Genomic DNA, 13,911 nt, shown 5'->3' with positions numbered 1-13,911 from the left:
TGTGTAAGGCATTCCTCACATGCCATCGACTCTCCCATTCACGTTTCCTTCTTTAAATTCCATTATGATGTTAGATATTGCTCTGAACTTCTGATGATAGTTATAGACTTTCACATTGAGCTGATGCGAGCTTATCCTCACTTGTCCATAGTTATCCTTACAGGTAGCAGTTGCCAAAGATGAGCTGAAAAGATCTGGGAAAGGTTATTATCTGAGATGCATTGCCCAGGTTAGATGTTCTAATCAACTTTATCACAATCTGAATTATCCTCGCTGTTTCTTCTGAGCCATCACGTCTCCCCTGAAGTGAGCTCTTCGAGAGGAGATGTAATGGCTCAGAAGCAAGTCAGAGAGGATAACTTCGTGGGCAACAATGTTGATTAGAATGTCAAAGTTCGACAATGCATCAAGATAATCTCTCCTGTTGAGTCTCAGATCATCTTTTGCAACTGCTAATCTCTGCATGCCAGGCTAGTTCTATCTTCTTTGTTGATATCGAGAACAGATTCTCCATGTTTAACGTTCTTTATATCCTTTTCCGAGTTCATCTTTTGAAATTACTTTTCGTTCATTGCTTCCTATACCAATTATCATTCAGTTCAGAGACGGATTCTCCCTTTTTTTCTTCCTTTTCTGTATCATCTTATAAGCCCTCTTGAAGCCTCGTTGACCTAATAAACTCATACACATCTCCAAATTGGACCCGTAATATCCATATAGCCTAATAAAATAACACTCTTGAGTAGGAGGTTTGTTGTGATTCACTTTGGACTCAATCTTAGACTATTCAGACATCCCGAAACCAATTGTTCAGTTCTAGGTGTATTCTCTCGGGTCCAATCTGGTTTGCTCATCACTAATCACACGGACAAAGTGATAGGGGTACGAACCGAAAACATTATATATATATATATATATATATATATATATATATATATATATATATATATATATATATATATATATGATCATAGACAATGAACAAATTATTGATAAATTGAGCTTTAATTTGTGTTTTTAAGTTTAATTTATATGAATTTTTAGTTAATATTTATTAATTTTATTTTATTTGTTGGATTTAATTTAATTATTGTTGGTATTTTATTTAGTGGTTCATAAGTTCAAACGCTTATTTTAGAGTTTTAATATTTATATTCTACTTTTTTAAATATTAAATAATTTTGATAATTAATGAAAAATTTGCAGATTTTGTATATCTTTATTCTTCTCTTTTTTGCTTTCATTTCTTAGCCTTTTTTTTTTTAATTTTTTTACTTTAATTCTTATTATTTATTATCTCGTATCACAAAAACATATTTTTTTTATTAGGTTTCATCTAAATATTTATTTAAATCTTATTATTGTCACTATAATATAATCCACGAAACCTAGAACTTAAGAGCTTTTGCAGTGGCCCATTGTTGCTTTAGACCCATCAATAATAGTCCACAAAACCTAGAACATAGACAGCTTTTACAGTGGCCCATTATTACTCTAGAACTGTATCTCAAAGTAGTCCAGCATATTAATCACTACCTTTGCATGGATAGACAACCTTAAACCCCAAGGCAAGTAATGTGAATCTTCATCCTCTTCTAAGTGGTCATCTTCTTCAAGATCTATAAACACAAACAATACATTCTCTAAGGTTCTTTTCTTCTGTTACTAAACAAACAACTTGTTGTGTATTCTCAACTTTCCGGTCCATCTACCAATTTAAGAAAGAATTTGATACTTGTGAGGTTCTCTGTGAACCTAATCAATATGCAGAATAATCTTTGAACTTAGAACACTAGTTGGCCTACACATTAGTTGGCAAAGAAGGAACGGAACTGAATGAATTGCATGGTAAATGATTTAAAATTATCAGTCCTGTAGCTCGTTCTGAGGGCTTCATCACTGGGGACTGTTACATATGCTTGACTTGATAATCTAACAATATAATTTGGAGCAAAGAACACATGTTTTTGGAATTTCATATGAAAAATGTGAGGAATAAAGTTAGAAAAGACAAGCAACTTCGATCTTGACCATTTCATCTGTTCAATCATTCTTGTTCTTTCACCTGCACTAAACAATTGAAAATAGCCAAAATGCATGGATGAGACCTTGATAATATTGTGCGCGCGCGCCTAATCTCTTTGTCGATGCTCTATTCTTGTCTTTACATGTGGTTTGACAAGTAGACTAAGGTTAAGTTCTTTCTCTGATGTGCGTTTTCCTTAATTGCTATTGAAGTCTTCAATTTATGTATGTTTATTTCTTTATATTCCATAATAAATGATGCTAGATGTTGTTCTGAGCTTGTCTCATGATGGTTATTGGCACTGACTGATCTTTGTTTAAGTTTACCAATTATCGTAAGGGGATCCAATGGCTGAAAAGCAACGTATCAGGATGGGACGCAACAAAGTTGATCTAAACGACTTCAGACAGTAACCTTAATTACCTGATTTAGTTGTGAAGAGGCAGAGTACTATATCAATAATATTCCATTAAACCACACATAAGGCCATAGACATGGCCCTTACATAACATTGAAGAAGAAGAAGACACAAACATAAGACACTGATCACTGTCACCTTTTTTTTTTCCTTCCACAAGTACTATAGCAGAAGGACACAGATTACATTATTAGTCGACTCGATCCCTACGCCACACACATGACGGTTTACGTGCTTAATGACCGCATGTGCAGGTAGTGCAAGTGCAGTTAGCGCCGCACTTGCACTTGCCATCGTTCTCGGTTGCTGGAACCTCCATGACTCCAGTGGAGACATGGCTGCAAAAAAAATAGACCTCCATACATCAGTATCGTATCCCCATTTTAGCCATCTTTGTTATTAGTGAGTATTCTTAAGTTTTAAACATGCTAATTAGACTACGAGCTCTTCAGGGCAAAGAGTTATTTCTGTGTTCATCTTTTGTGCAGATATTTTGAATTGCAAAACGTACCTCTTCTCAGTCTCAACGATGTCAGCAGTGTAGCTGCTTCCCTTCTTGCTGCCAAATAATCACAAATTGCGTGGCGTGAGAGAGGAGCACTATATATACAGAGTTATATAGGGACCATGGGCATCAAGACTCGATGAACAGAGTAAAAGACCATTAATTGATAGATTAGTGAAAGATGACAATCTTCACAAACATATGCACGAAAGCCATGCAAGAATGTGAACCAACTATAGTCCAAGTAGCTAGGACAATCACAAAATAAATAAAGTACCATAAACAAGCAAGAGCTGCTTAATCAAGTTTGCAAAAGACGAACACTTACACACACCGGGTCTTGTCAGCGCAGTCGCAGTTGTCGCAGGTGCTAGACATGGTGATTGATTGATGAAGCAAATGGATGAACTAAAAGACTTGGGATACGAAGTTGTTCTTTGCTTAGCTTGTATGAATTGCTATGTCTCCGAGCCCTGCCTGCGCTATTTATAGACGGAGGAGAAGTGCACCAATAATGGTTGAAGAGAAGATCAGCATGGCTCATGGTCGACTGTGGGGCTTTTGGGACCCGCTTAAGGCATGAAAGGAGCACACGCCTCTCGAGGAACCGTCCGAAGGAATCGTGATAATGGAAGTAAGGGCTGGCCATCTCTCCTCCTCTCATGTCAACTTCGCTTCTCTTTTTCCAAGAGACTGATCTAGATATGAAAGAGATATGGATCTTCTGTCATTCTTGACAAAACATGTTAGCCCCACACTTAAAAATCATTCTAGCTAGCATTGGTTCTAGGCTCAATACAGGTCCATTTGACAATTAATTTCTTCGTTTTAATTTGCTTCGTTTTTTTTTCTTTTTGGTTTGCAATGGAGGGATTTGAACTTCGTGTTGTTGTAAGAACTTGGAATCGCTTGTTGGGATTATTTATATGGCATGAAATTTGTTTTCTAACATGTACTATCGAGGCTTGAGATAGTTTTTGAACTGTTTGTTTGTTAAAATGTAATTAAGTTCATGAAAAATAACTCTTCAAAAAGTGAATTATTTTAAATGTCTAATTGTATCACGAAAATTAATTTTTATCTTACGTAGAGTAATTTGCATGATTCTATTTGTTTTTGTGTTTAAAAAAAAAATAATTTTTTTATTTTTTTCTCTTTGCTTTAAATTAATATTTTTTTGATTTTTTTAAATTATTTTAATGCGCTAATATCAAAAATAATTTTTAAAAAATAAAAAAATATTATTTTGATATATTTTTAAGTAAAAACTATTTTGAAAAATAAATAAATCTCATTTCTAAATGAAATATATTTTAAAATAGTATCAACTTTTTCAGGACACCTTTATTCATTGTAAAATGAATTGGTTGTTCCATCAAAAACAAGTTGATGTACACTGAAAAATCAATTAAGTGAAGAAAAAATGTAACAATATGAAAAATAAAAGGTATTTCCCATCATTTGAATAAAATGTTTAAATATATAAACAAATCCTAATCAAAGAAATAAAACTAAAGTATTATTTATTTATTTTAGAATAATATTGCAAATTAACATTTAATACAATAAATCAATAAGTACACGAGAGAAAATAGAAAATATTACAGGTAAGAACGAATTGAAGAACACTACAAATTATTGAGTCTTAGATCCCTTCTGTTTTGCTCAGTGATTCATAATATTTATAAACTTTATTTGTATTAGCTCATTTTAGAAATTGAAAAATTATATAATAATTAATTGGTGAAAACATTACTAGTCATCGCGGCTTGTAGTGCTTGCTGCTCTATTATTGGTGGAGAATTTAACCTATTTTGCAGAAAATACAATGATATTTGCATTGTGTCGTCAAATTTTTTGGACTTATAGAGAATTTATCAATAAAGCATAAAAAACTTTTTGTACATGTACGGTGAGTTGCACCACTTTATAATGTCCCAGAACTTGAAAATATAATGGGGTGTGTCCATACCTAAATTTGGTTTAAATGGAGGGGAAAAAAAATTATGGGTGAAGAAGAGAGAATTTAGATATCCTGAGCAAGGAGCGAGAAAAAGACTGAAAAACTGATTAAACTAAGAAAATCAGAAAAAAATAACTGAAAAAATCAAATCATGAAAAAAAACTGATTAAAATTTTGAAAAACCTGACCAGTTCGGTTTTATAAGCTTGAAACCCAAAAAACCAAACCGAACCGAAAAAACCGAGACAAACTGGTTTTTGTTCGGTTTTGGTTTTTTTTTAAAAAATAAATTTCAGTTTAGTTATTTTTTTTTTATAAAAACCGAACCTAAAATGATCACTTCTACTCCAAGTCTAGCTGTTAATATCACAAAACTTGAAAATATATTTTGGAACAGTTATTATTATTATTTTTTAAAAAAAAAACGTGCACCATCACTGGAAAACATTTTAATGTAAATATTTATCGGATTATTAATGTTAAAAACAACAAAAAGTTATGGCTGAAGAGGATAGTTAGTTCGTTTGCCCTTGTTACATTGGTGTGATACGATTTCTCTTGAATATATGTCATGAACGTGAAAATTTCGATTTTTTTTCCTATATATATATATATATATATATTCAGTCGATCTATAAATAAAAATAAAATTATCATTATAAAAATTTATTTTATGAATATCAAACACTACTTTTCAATATAAAACCTATTTCCTTTCTTTTTCAATTAAAACAATATATTTTGATTTAAGTGTTTCTGCATGCTATTTTAGGATAATACTGTTATATATATATATATTGTTTATTTTTGTGTTTTAAAAATATTTAAAAAAAATTCAATTTTTTTATTTTAAATTAATTTTTTATATATTTTAAAATTCTAATATTAAAAATAAATTTTAAAAAATAAAAGTATATTATAATAAATTTTTAAATAAAAAATATTTTAAAAAACAATTACTATTATACTTTTTCGAGGCTGCATGTGTCCGATCTTTTTATCCACAGGTGGGAAAAGAAGTCGTGCTTGCCTTCTTCATTGCCTCTCCGCTTTCTGTCCGACACGTATCAATGTCAAGATTTTCGTGTGATTGCATGAAGTTAACCATGAACTAGAGTTAATAAATATATTTTAAAAAAAGGATGTGGACCGTTCATATGAAACGCTCACTCTTTTTTTATTTCTATTTTCGTCCTTAAATTAAACTCTTTTGTGACCAAATTTTATGAAATAAAATTTAAAATTGTGGTGGAAAGAAAAAACAAAATGAAAAAGGACTGTAATATAAAATATAGAGAAAACATATACATGGCCAATCTTAAATTCATAAAAAAAATACTTTTCAGTTCACCTATTTTTCTTTTTCCTCTAATTCAGACCCTTCATTTTTTTAAAATTTTAATTTTGATTCAAAAATTTATTTTGTTCATTTTCTCGATTACTGTGCCTAAGAGAGAAGAGAAAAACTTGTTCGGAAAAAAAACGAAAAAGAGAGAAAGTTGTCGATTGACTACATTTCAATATTAAAAATAACCGATCTTAGTGTCAATGAATTCCATTTGTTTTAGTGCATGTTTGACATTGTGTTTGTGTTTGTGTGTATTTAAAAAAAGATTTTACCTTGAAAAAATATTAAATTAATATTTTTAGTGCTTTTCAATTATTTTGAAGCATTGATATAAAAAATTAATTCTTTATTTATTTTGATATATTTTCAAGTGAAAAATAATTTTAAAAAGCATCTAAAAGCAAAAACTACCGCAATCCCTAACATACAATTAATTTCAATTCTAATCCTTTAAGGCCTAATTGTTTTACATGAACAAAAATTTATTTTATTTTTTAAATTGAGCATTAATTGAGCACTAAAATTTTTCCTTAATAATACAATATCCTCGTAAATAGAAATTTAAAACTAACCATTAAATCTAATCTCAAATAAAAACAATGTAAAATGATCAAATTAAAAAAGAAAAGTTGAGTAACTCGAAAAAAAAAAAGAAGAAGAAGAAAGGACATGAATTATTCCCCTGCCTGGCAAATCAAAAATAAATATAATAAATATAAAATAAATTGATTTCTAAATTCATAATAAATTATATAACGAACGACACCTTTTCTCAGCAAATTTGTTACGGCAGTCACTGCCTTCCCCTTGGACATAGCAACTTAGCGCTCCATTTGTCTGGAATGTTCTCCTGTGCTAATCTCCATCATAGATAAAAATTAACTACGAATACAATATTATAAAGGAAAATGATTGCCAAGGAGTCATGTGTAGAAGAGAAATAGACATAAGAATAAAAATTTTAAAAAATCATATTTCTGAAAATATCTATATTGTATTTTTTATAGGATCCATTTATGAGCAATAAAAAATTTTAGCTGTAGTTTTTTAAAAATATATATTTAATTAAAATTATTATAAGATGAATTTTTGTATACAAAATAAATATAAATAAAAAGCACGTCTCAATAAATAAAAAATATGTTATTTTAGTTTCTACAAGATTGGGGTTTTAAATGCAATTATGTTTCGGACCCAATACAAAAAGCATACACTATTAGATTAAAAAAATGATTTTTTTATGTGATTGAATAAAAAACAAAAGCAACCGTATTATCAAATAATTTTAAAATATTAAGTGTATAGGCCAACGAAAAGCAATTGGAAGTGAAAACAAATATATATAGTAATAACAATTTAGCTAACATTAAAATCTGGTTTGGTAATTAAAAAGATATATTTTTTTAATTATCATGGATGTCCGGGATAGTTTACGCTTATCTCGACTAATCTTACAGACCCTGAAGTTAACGACTATGTAAATCTCTAATGATCATCATATTAGTAACATCAGGGCTCGAACTTGAGGCTACAAGATGAACAAACTTTTTAATTCTAAATTCTTACCATTAGACCACCTGCTAGATGGTTTAAAAAGATATATTCTATTTTTTGGTTTTCTAGATTCAAATTAAGAAAATTAATTAAATTTCTCTATATATTATTAGGATAATATGAGAGGCGAGTCCTTAAAATTAACCTTGAAAAAAGACTTAACATAGTGGATAAACAAATTAGTCTAAAAATACCTCTTCTTATCGGGAAAAAATAATAATTACATCTACATGAATTCTTTCCTTTATGTGATGTTCGAAGGGGAAAAGAAATAATGTTTTTTTCTCAGATCAAACCTACTAATGAGCTCTGAGCTCTGAGCTCAAGCCTAAACGTCATAATCTAACTATATTTTCTATAGACAATTGCGAGGAATTGTATTCAACTGAAAGATTCAAACCCAAATCGATTGATTTCATTAATTTTACAACTCTAAATTCTGATGACTTAGAAAAAAGAGAAAATACAAGAAAAAAAAATTCAACTAAATACTTTGAATAACAATTTCTTGGCTTTAATATATTTTAAATTCTTTTTAAACCACTATAAAGCTCATACCAGAAGTTTTTGTTTACTATTCATATTAAATATTTTTTCAAGGTCCTTCAAGTTTTTCAAAAGTTTATAATAGTATAGGAGTTCACTTATGTATTATTTCTCAATAAAAAACCCCTTTTCTTAATAAAATCATGAAATTAAATGATGCAATAGTATTCATTTAAAAAATAATTACAATTTTAAATTTGATGTGCATCGAGTAAATATAGTATATTATATAGTTTTTTTAAAAAAAATTTATTATCTTTTAGTTTTAGTTTCATGATAGAAATTTTTTAAATTCAATTTCAATGAATAAAAAATAAATAAATAATGATACCAATTAAAAACAAATAAAGCGCTATAAAAATTATACAAGATTTAGGTTAAACATTCCTATGAATACGAGATTTGTTAATAATTTCTTTTAAACACATGTGATTATAAATTATAAAAATATCTTGCACTTAAAAATAACTAAAAACTAAAAATTTTATATTAGAAATCTCCACGCAAGATTGTGGATAGATGACTAGTTTTTCAAAAGAGAAAAAAAGAAAAGAAAAAGGAGTTTAAAAAGTCAAATACTTTTGGCCCCTCAAAGGACCGATTCCACGTCTGATTCATACTTTTGAGAGGATGACTGAGAATATAATAATGTTGTTTTGTGTAGGGTAAAGTATTAAAATAATATATTTTAAGTTTTTAAAATTTTTTAGATATTAATATATTAAAATGATTTAAAAATATTACAAAATAATTTTAATTAAAACATAGTTTGAAACTCACTTATGTTCCCGGAATATCATTTTGTTGGCCGTTTCAATTTTGTTGGTTAAAAAGTAATAAAAGTGATTGTTTTCGCTTCGTTTCAGTTTTTATAAAAAAATAATTAAATTAAATTTTTTAGAAAAACTAAAATTGGTTCAAACCAATTAATTTTGATTTAATTTTTTATAATAAAAATCGGTTCAAACTAGTTTGGTTCAATTTTTTTTATTTGAGTTCAGTTTGGTTTTTTCAATTTCAGGCTTATAAAACCAAAACCGAACCTGTCGGTTTTTTTAAAATTCTTATCGGTTTAATTGAATTTTTTTACAGTTCGGCTTTTCAATTTTTTTTTTTTAATTTTCTTGATTTAATAAATTTAATAATTTTTTTCTTTTTTTTTTTTTCACTTCTGATGCGTGGTTTTGTTTAGTGGATCCAGGCTCATGATGGAAACCTTTCTTGGAGTGATTAAATTACTAAAATACTAGCATGTACAATCTTCATACAGGATAATTTGTTAAATATACATCCTTCTAACAAAAGACAAAAACAGGACAACTTTTTTACGCGTTTTAGCAATATAATTTTTGTTTAAGAAAATCATGTATTTATAAATTAAAATGAGTTCAATTAATTCAGATTAACTTAAATCATAATATTAGGATAGCTAAAAAAATAAATTCTAAAATTTAATTCTAAACTAACCTAATATTAAAGAATAAAATAAATAATAAATAATAATATAAAAAATAACATAAAAAACTATCCGAGTTAATCAATCAATAAAATTAGGATTGTAACAACCCAAAAAGATATGTATGTATATATGTATGTGTATATGCATTTGTCGATTTTATTCGATGCAATTTTTTTTATAATAAAATTTAAGTAGAGCCTTCTTTGTATTTTTAATACCAAGTTATCGACTCAAATAATTTGTTAACATGCAAATAACAATCACAATTTTCATCTCATCATATTGAACTTCACAACTCAATCATGATATCAACTTCCTATTTTTAATTGTTTTTTTTTTGTAGAGCTAGCATTATAATATCCCATAGAACAAAATTTTAAAACAAATTAGTTCATAACAAGCATCAATTTTTTTTAATAAGAAAATAGATATATTTAATTTGGTATTAAACAAAACTATATACTACTTAATAAAGACAATATCTTTAATTACATCATCTACAAAAAATAATTTAAACAGTTAAATTCTTAAATATAAAAGGTTATATAATAACAAAATATTAATTCCTCCAAATATATAATAATTTAACAAAAGACTTGTATCTATGTATCTACTTCCTAGCTTAAAGGAGTGAGGCACGCAACAATATATTTACGCGCGCACGCGCCCACACACACACATACACAAAGTAAGATTAAGATTTATAATTTACAGTAAACAAACAAAATAAGAACCATTTAATTCATGTTCAATAATGCATTCATTGCATCATCAATATGTTAATGTTTATGTCAATTCTTAACTAAATATCATTTCCATTAATCAGGAAATAAACTTTTCAACTCATCCACTAGTGAGTATATTATTTTTATTGGTTAGGAAATAATTTTTGACTCGTTCATTTAACATGACATTATTTCTTTTAACCAAAAAATAATCTTTCGACATACACATTCAACAAGACATTATTTTCATTAACTAGTAAATAATTTTTTAACACACCCATTCATTCCACCATAAGAATCAATTTTATCTCTCATATAAAATTTCCAATTTAAAATTAACACAACTTAATATGATTCATGTATTTTTTTAATTTGACCTACTCAATGTTCTACCACGTGCTTAGCCGAATTCCTTATTCGTGAGGGGATAAAATCTCTTTTCTTGATTCTTCAATAAAATCTCTTTTCTTTATTCTTCACGTCGTCGTAGTTGTCGTTGTTATTATTATTATTATTATTATTATTATTATTATTATTATTATTATTATCATCATCATCACCATCATCTTAGAACACGTCAATTATTCCTAAATAAACATGTTTCACTCATTGTCAAGGCCAAAGCTCAACCCTTCCCTTTTTGATAGTCTCGGCCGCAACCAATAAAGAGGGTATGGAAGGATCCTCTTTTATGTGTGCGCGCGCATGCGTGCATATGTGTATTTCTTATTCTTTCTCTCTATTTACATTTATACATATGATATTCAACATAATTTTAATCAATTATGTTATTTTTCTAATTTCTTTTCCATTTTATCCTCTTAACCGAAAGTGAGCACTAAAGAAAAAGGGTTTGTTTATTCTATTTTTTAAAATTAACTAATTACTCAATCTTTTCACATGCTTATAATCATCAACAAGCCATAAAATTGCATCACTACATGATCCACAACACAAATCCGTAATTTTACATAATATAAATAATTGCATTTCTTCGTCAAATCATGAAATTAAAACAATTAATTACAAAGAATAGGTCCATTACCTCACTAGAAAAATGTTTCAAGGAAAGCAAGAAAACCCTAAGTTCTCTTCTCCTTCTTCCTAAACCCTAGCTTTTGATATATTTTTTTCTTTTTAAAATAACTCTATAATCCTTTAATCATCCATTCTGATCCCTAAACATATCTTAACTTCCTTAATTACACTTAATTTCTATCATTTTTGAGTGAATCTCACAAGAATTTGAAAGAAATATTAAAAATTCTCCCCCTTTTCTTTTAGCTTCAAAACTTCTAGCTAAGAGAAGAAAATTAGGCATTTATAGCCAAAATTTTTAATTTTTCACATTGACCCCATTTAGTTTAATGTTTTCCCAATTTGCCCATGTCCTTTTCTTCTCAATTAATTGATGCCTTACTACTTTTCTTTTGTTCAATTCCATCCCTCTCATACATTTATTTATTTATTTTATTTTTTATTCCAACTCATTTTTATTCCTGAATTAAAAATAAAGATATCTTCCTTTTATTTTAGGTCAGGTTGGATTATAAGCAGATTTTTACATGAATAACTTCATAGAACGCAAACCAAAATTAATTATGAAATCTAATTAGTCAATTCAATATTAAATGATGAAATTAAAAAAATTAACTAAAAGGAAAAAAAAAGTTCAGTAATAAGTCACAATTATGGTCTTTTAATATAAATTAAATAATATTAAAATCTAAAAAGTTGCTAGCGTGTGGAATGATGCGCTAGTGTGTAAGAGGCGTCCTCGCATTTTGAGCGGCACATACGACACTTTTCGGCTGTCAAAACTACTCTTTTATCGTGTCATTGAAAGTACCACCATGTTCCTTCCTTATTTTTTATATATATATATATATATATATATATCCAGCTTTTTTATCCAATGAAAATTATAATCTGACTTATTATTATTATTTTTTTAAAATATATTAGCCGTACCTGAATATTTTTCGAGGAAAACAAGGCACCTCTTCTAGTATATACTGTACTAACATGGAAGTCAACAAGTCAATATATTTGAGAATTACATAACAAATATACTAGTATGATAGTAAACAAATCAATACATCAAGATTGGATAACAAATGTTGACCGATATCACATCTAGAAGGCTTCTAACATGACCAAATGTTGACACGTAACCGTGCGGGCTCCATGACATGTAGTTGTGAAAAGGTAAATACAATAATTTACTTCTAATGAAAATTATATTATTTATATTTATGGATAAATATTGAACATTACATTACTTGTAGTTTTGGATAAAAGGATAACAATGCGAATAAATAATTTGAAAATATTATAATATATGTTACATTTGCAACTTAAAACACGGTTAAGATTCCACCTAATCTCTATTAAATATTTTTGAAGTGCAGAAAAATCTATAATGCTTCCAAAATAATTAGTTACATTTTATTATTTATTTTCAGAGATTTATTTTGAAAAAAAAAATATAACGAAGTTAGAAAACTTTTAATTAAAAATATGTGAGTACTTAATTTTATTTTCTTTCTTTTTTTGTGTTATTTTTTTTTCAAAATGGATTATAAAAAATAATTAATAGTATAATAATACTAGTTACTATGATTGTTTTTGGGAGTTGGTTGAAAATAGGTTTAGTTACACCTAGAACGGACTTCATGGAAGGTACACATTACATAAAATCATAAAATGCAAGGGCTATATTAAAATATTAAATTGATGAGGAGCTAAATTAATAAAATCAAAATAGTCGAGGGAGGAACTGAAGGTGATTTATCTACCGTACTTTTTTGTCCCGATCTTGTTTGTTTTCCAATAAGCGTGTTTCATGCACCAGGACATGACGTGTACATGCAGAAGTAGGTCCCACAATAGACTTTCCACGAGTACACGTGGAAGTCTTTAGATTAGTGTCACGACAAATCCCAAGAACTCCATCGGTGCAATGGTGCAGGTAATCCAACGGTTGACAGGAGATGAAGCAGGTCAACGTTCCTTCTAAGCAGACCATTGTTTTTTCCGAGAGCTTTCCCTACGACAACGTTTTGGCTGGGTTTTGCTGCTCTACAGCCTGTTTCATCTAAATTCGTTCCACAAGCTCTTGTAGATATTGCCACGCAACTTAAATGGAAGAGACGGCTGTCACGGGTTGCAGACCGATGCAAGCAACGGCGTACCTTTAGACAAACTCTTGAAGAAGACACCGAGAGAGAGAGATGATGTGTAGTTTGTAGTTGATATTTTGCCTTTTCCAAAGCACTACAACAAAAAACAAGCACCAAAACGCAAGGTGGCATCCAAGCGATTCTAGCCAAAGACAAGGGATATATAGATATATAATCAAATAGGG

The 13,911-nt window shown here is 28.7% G+C and overlaps 1 protein-coding gene across 1 annotated transcript; it reads right to left on the bottom strand.

The window, feature by feature from the left end:
* Positions 1 to 2,474: 2,474 nt before the first annotated feature.
* On the bottom strand, positions 2,475 to 3,437 carry LOC133703121 (metallothionein-like protein type 3). The gene is made up of 3 exons (XM_062127550.1): positions 3,278 to 3,437; positions 2,956 to 3,003; positions 2,475 to 2,782 (listed from the first exon to the last, which is right to left on the bottom strand). Exons 1-3 carry the CDS (start codon positions 3,325 to 3,327, stop codon positions 2,680 to 2,682), a joined length of 201 nt encoding a protein of 66 aa, XP_061983534.1. The 5' UTR covers positions 3,328 to 3,437; the 3' UTR covers positions 2,475 to 2,679.
* Positions 3,438 to 13,911: the final 10,474 nt, after the last annotated feature.

The sequence above is a fragment of the Populus nigra genome, chromosome 9 (genome assembly GCF_951802175.1).
Source record: "Populus nigra chromosome 9, ddPopNigr1.1, whole genome shotgun sequence".
Lineage (NCBI taxonomy): Eukaryota > Viridiplantae > Streptophyta > Magnoliopsida > Malpighiales > Salicaceae > Populus > Populus nigra.
The sequence above is the reverse complement of the archived record's forward strand: the minus strand, read 5'-3'. Positions and strand labels throughout refer to the sequence as shown.

Excerpts from the sequence above, each read along its gene's own strand:
- LOC133703121 (XM_062127550.1), bottom strand. The coding sequence starts at position 3,327 with ATGTCTAGCACCTGCGACAACTGCGACTGCGCTGACAAGACCCGGTGT. Across the intron at positions 3,004-3,277 it reads GCTGACAAGACCCGGTGTGT|CAAGAAGGGAAGCAGCTACA; the intron begins GTAAGTGTTCGT and ends ATTATTTGGCAG. Across the intron at positions 2,783-2,955 it reads ATCGTTGAGACTGAGAAGAG|CCATGTCTCCACTGGAGTCA; the intron begins GTACGTTTTGCA and ends TTTTTTTTGCAG.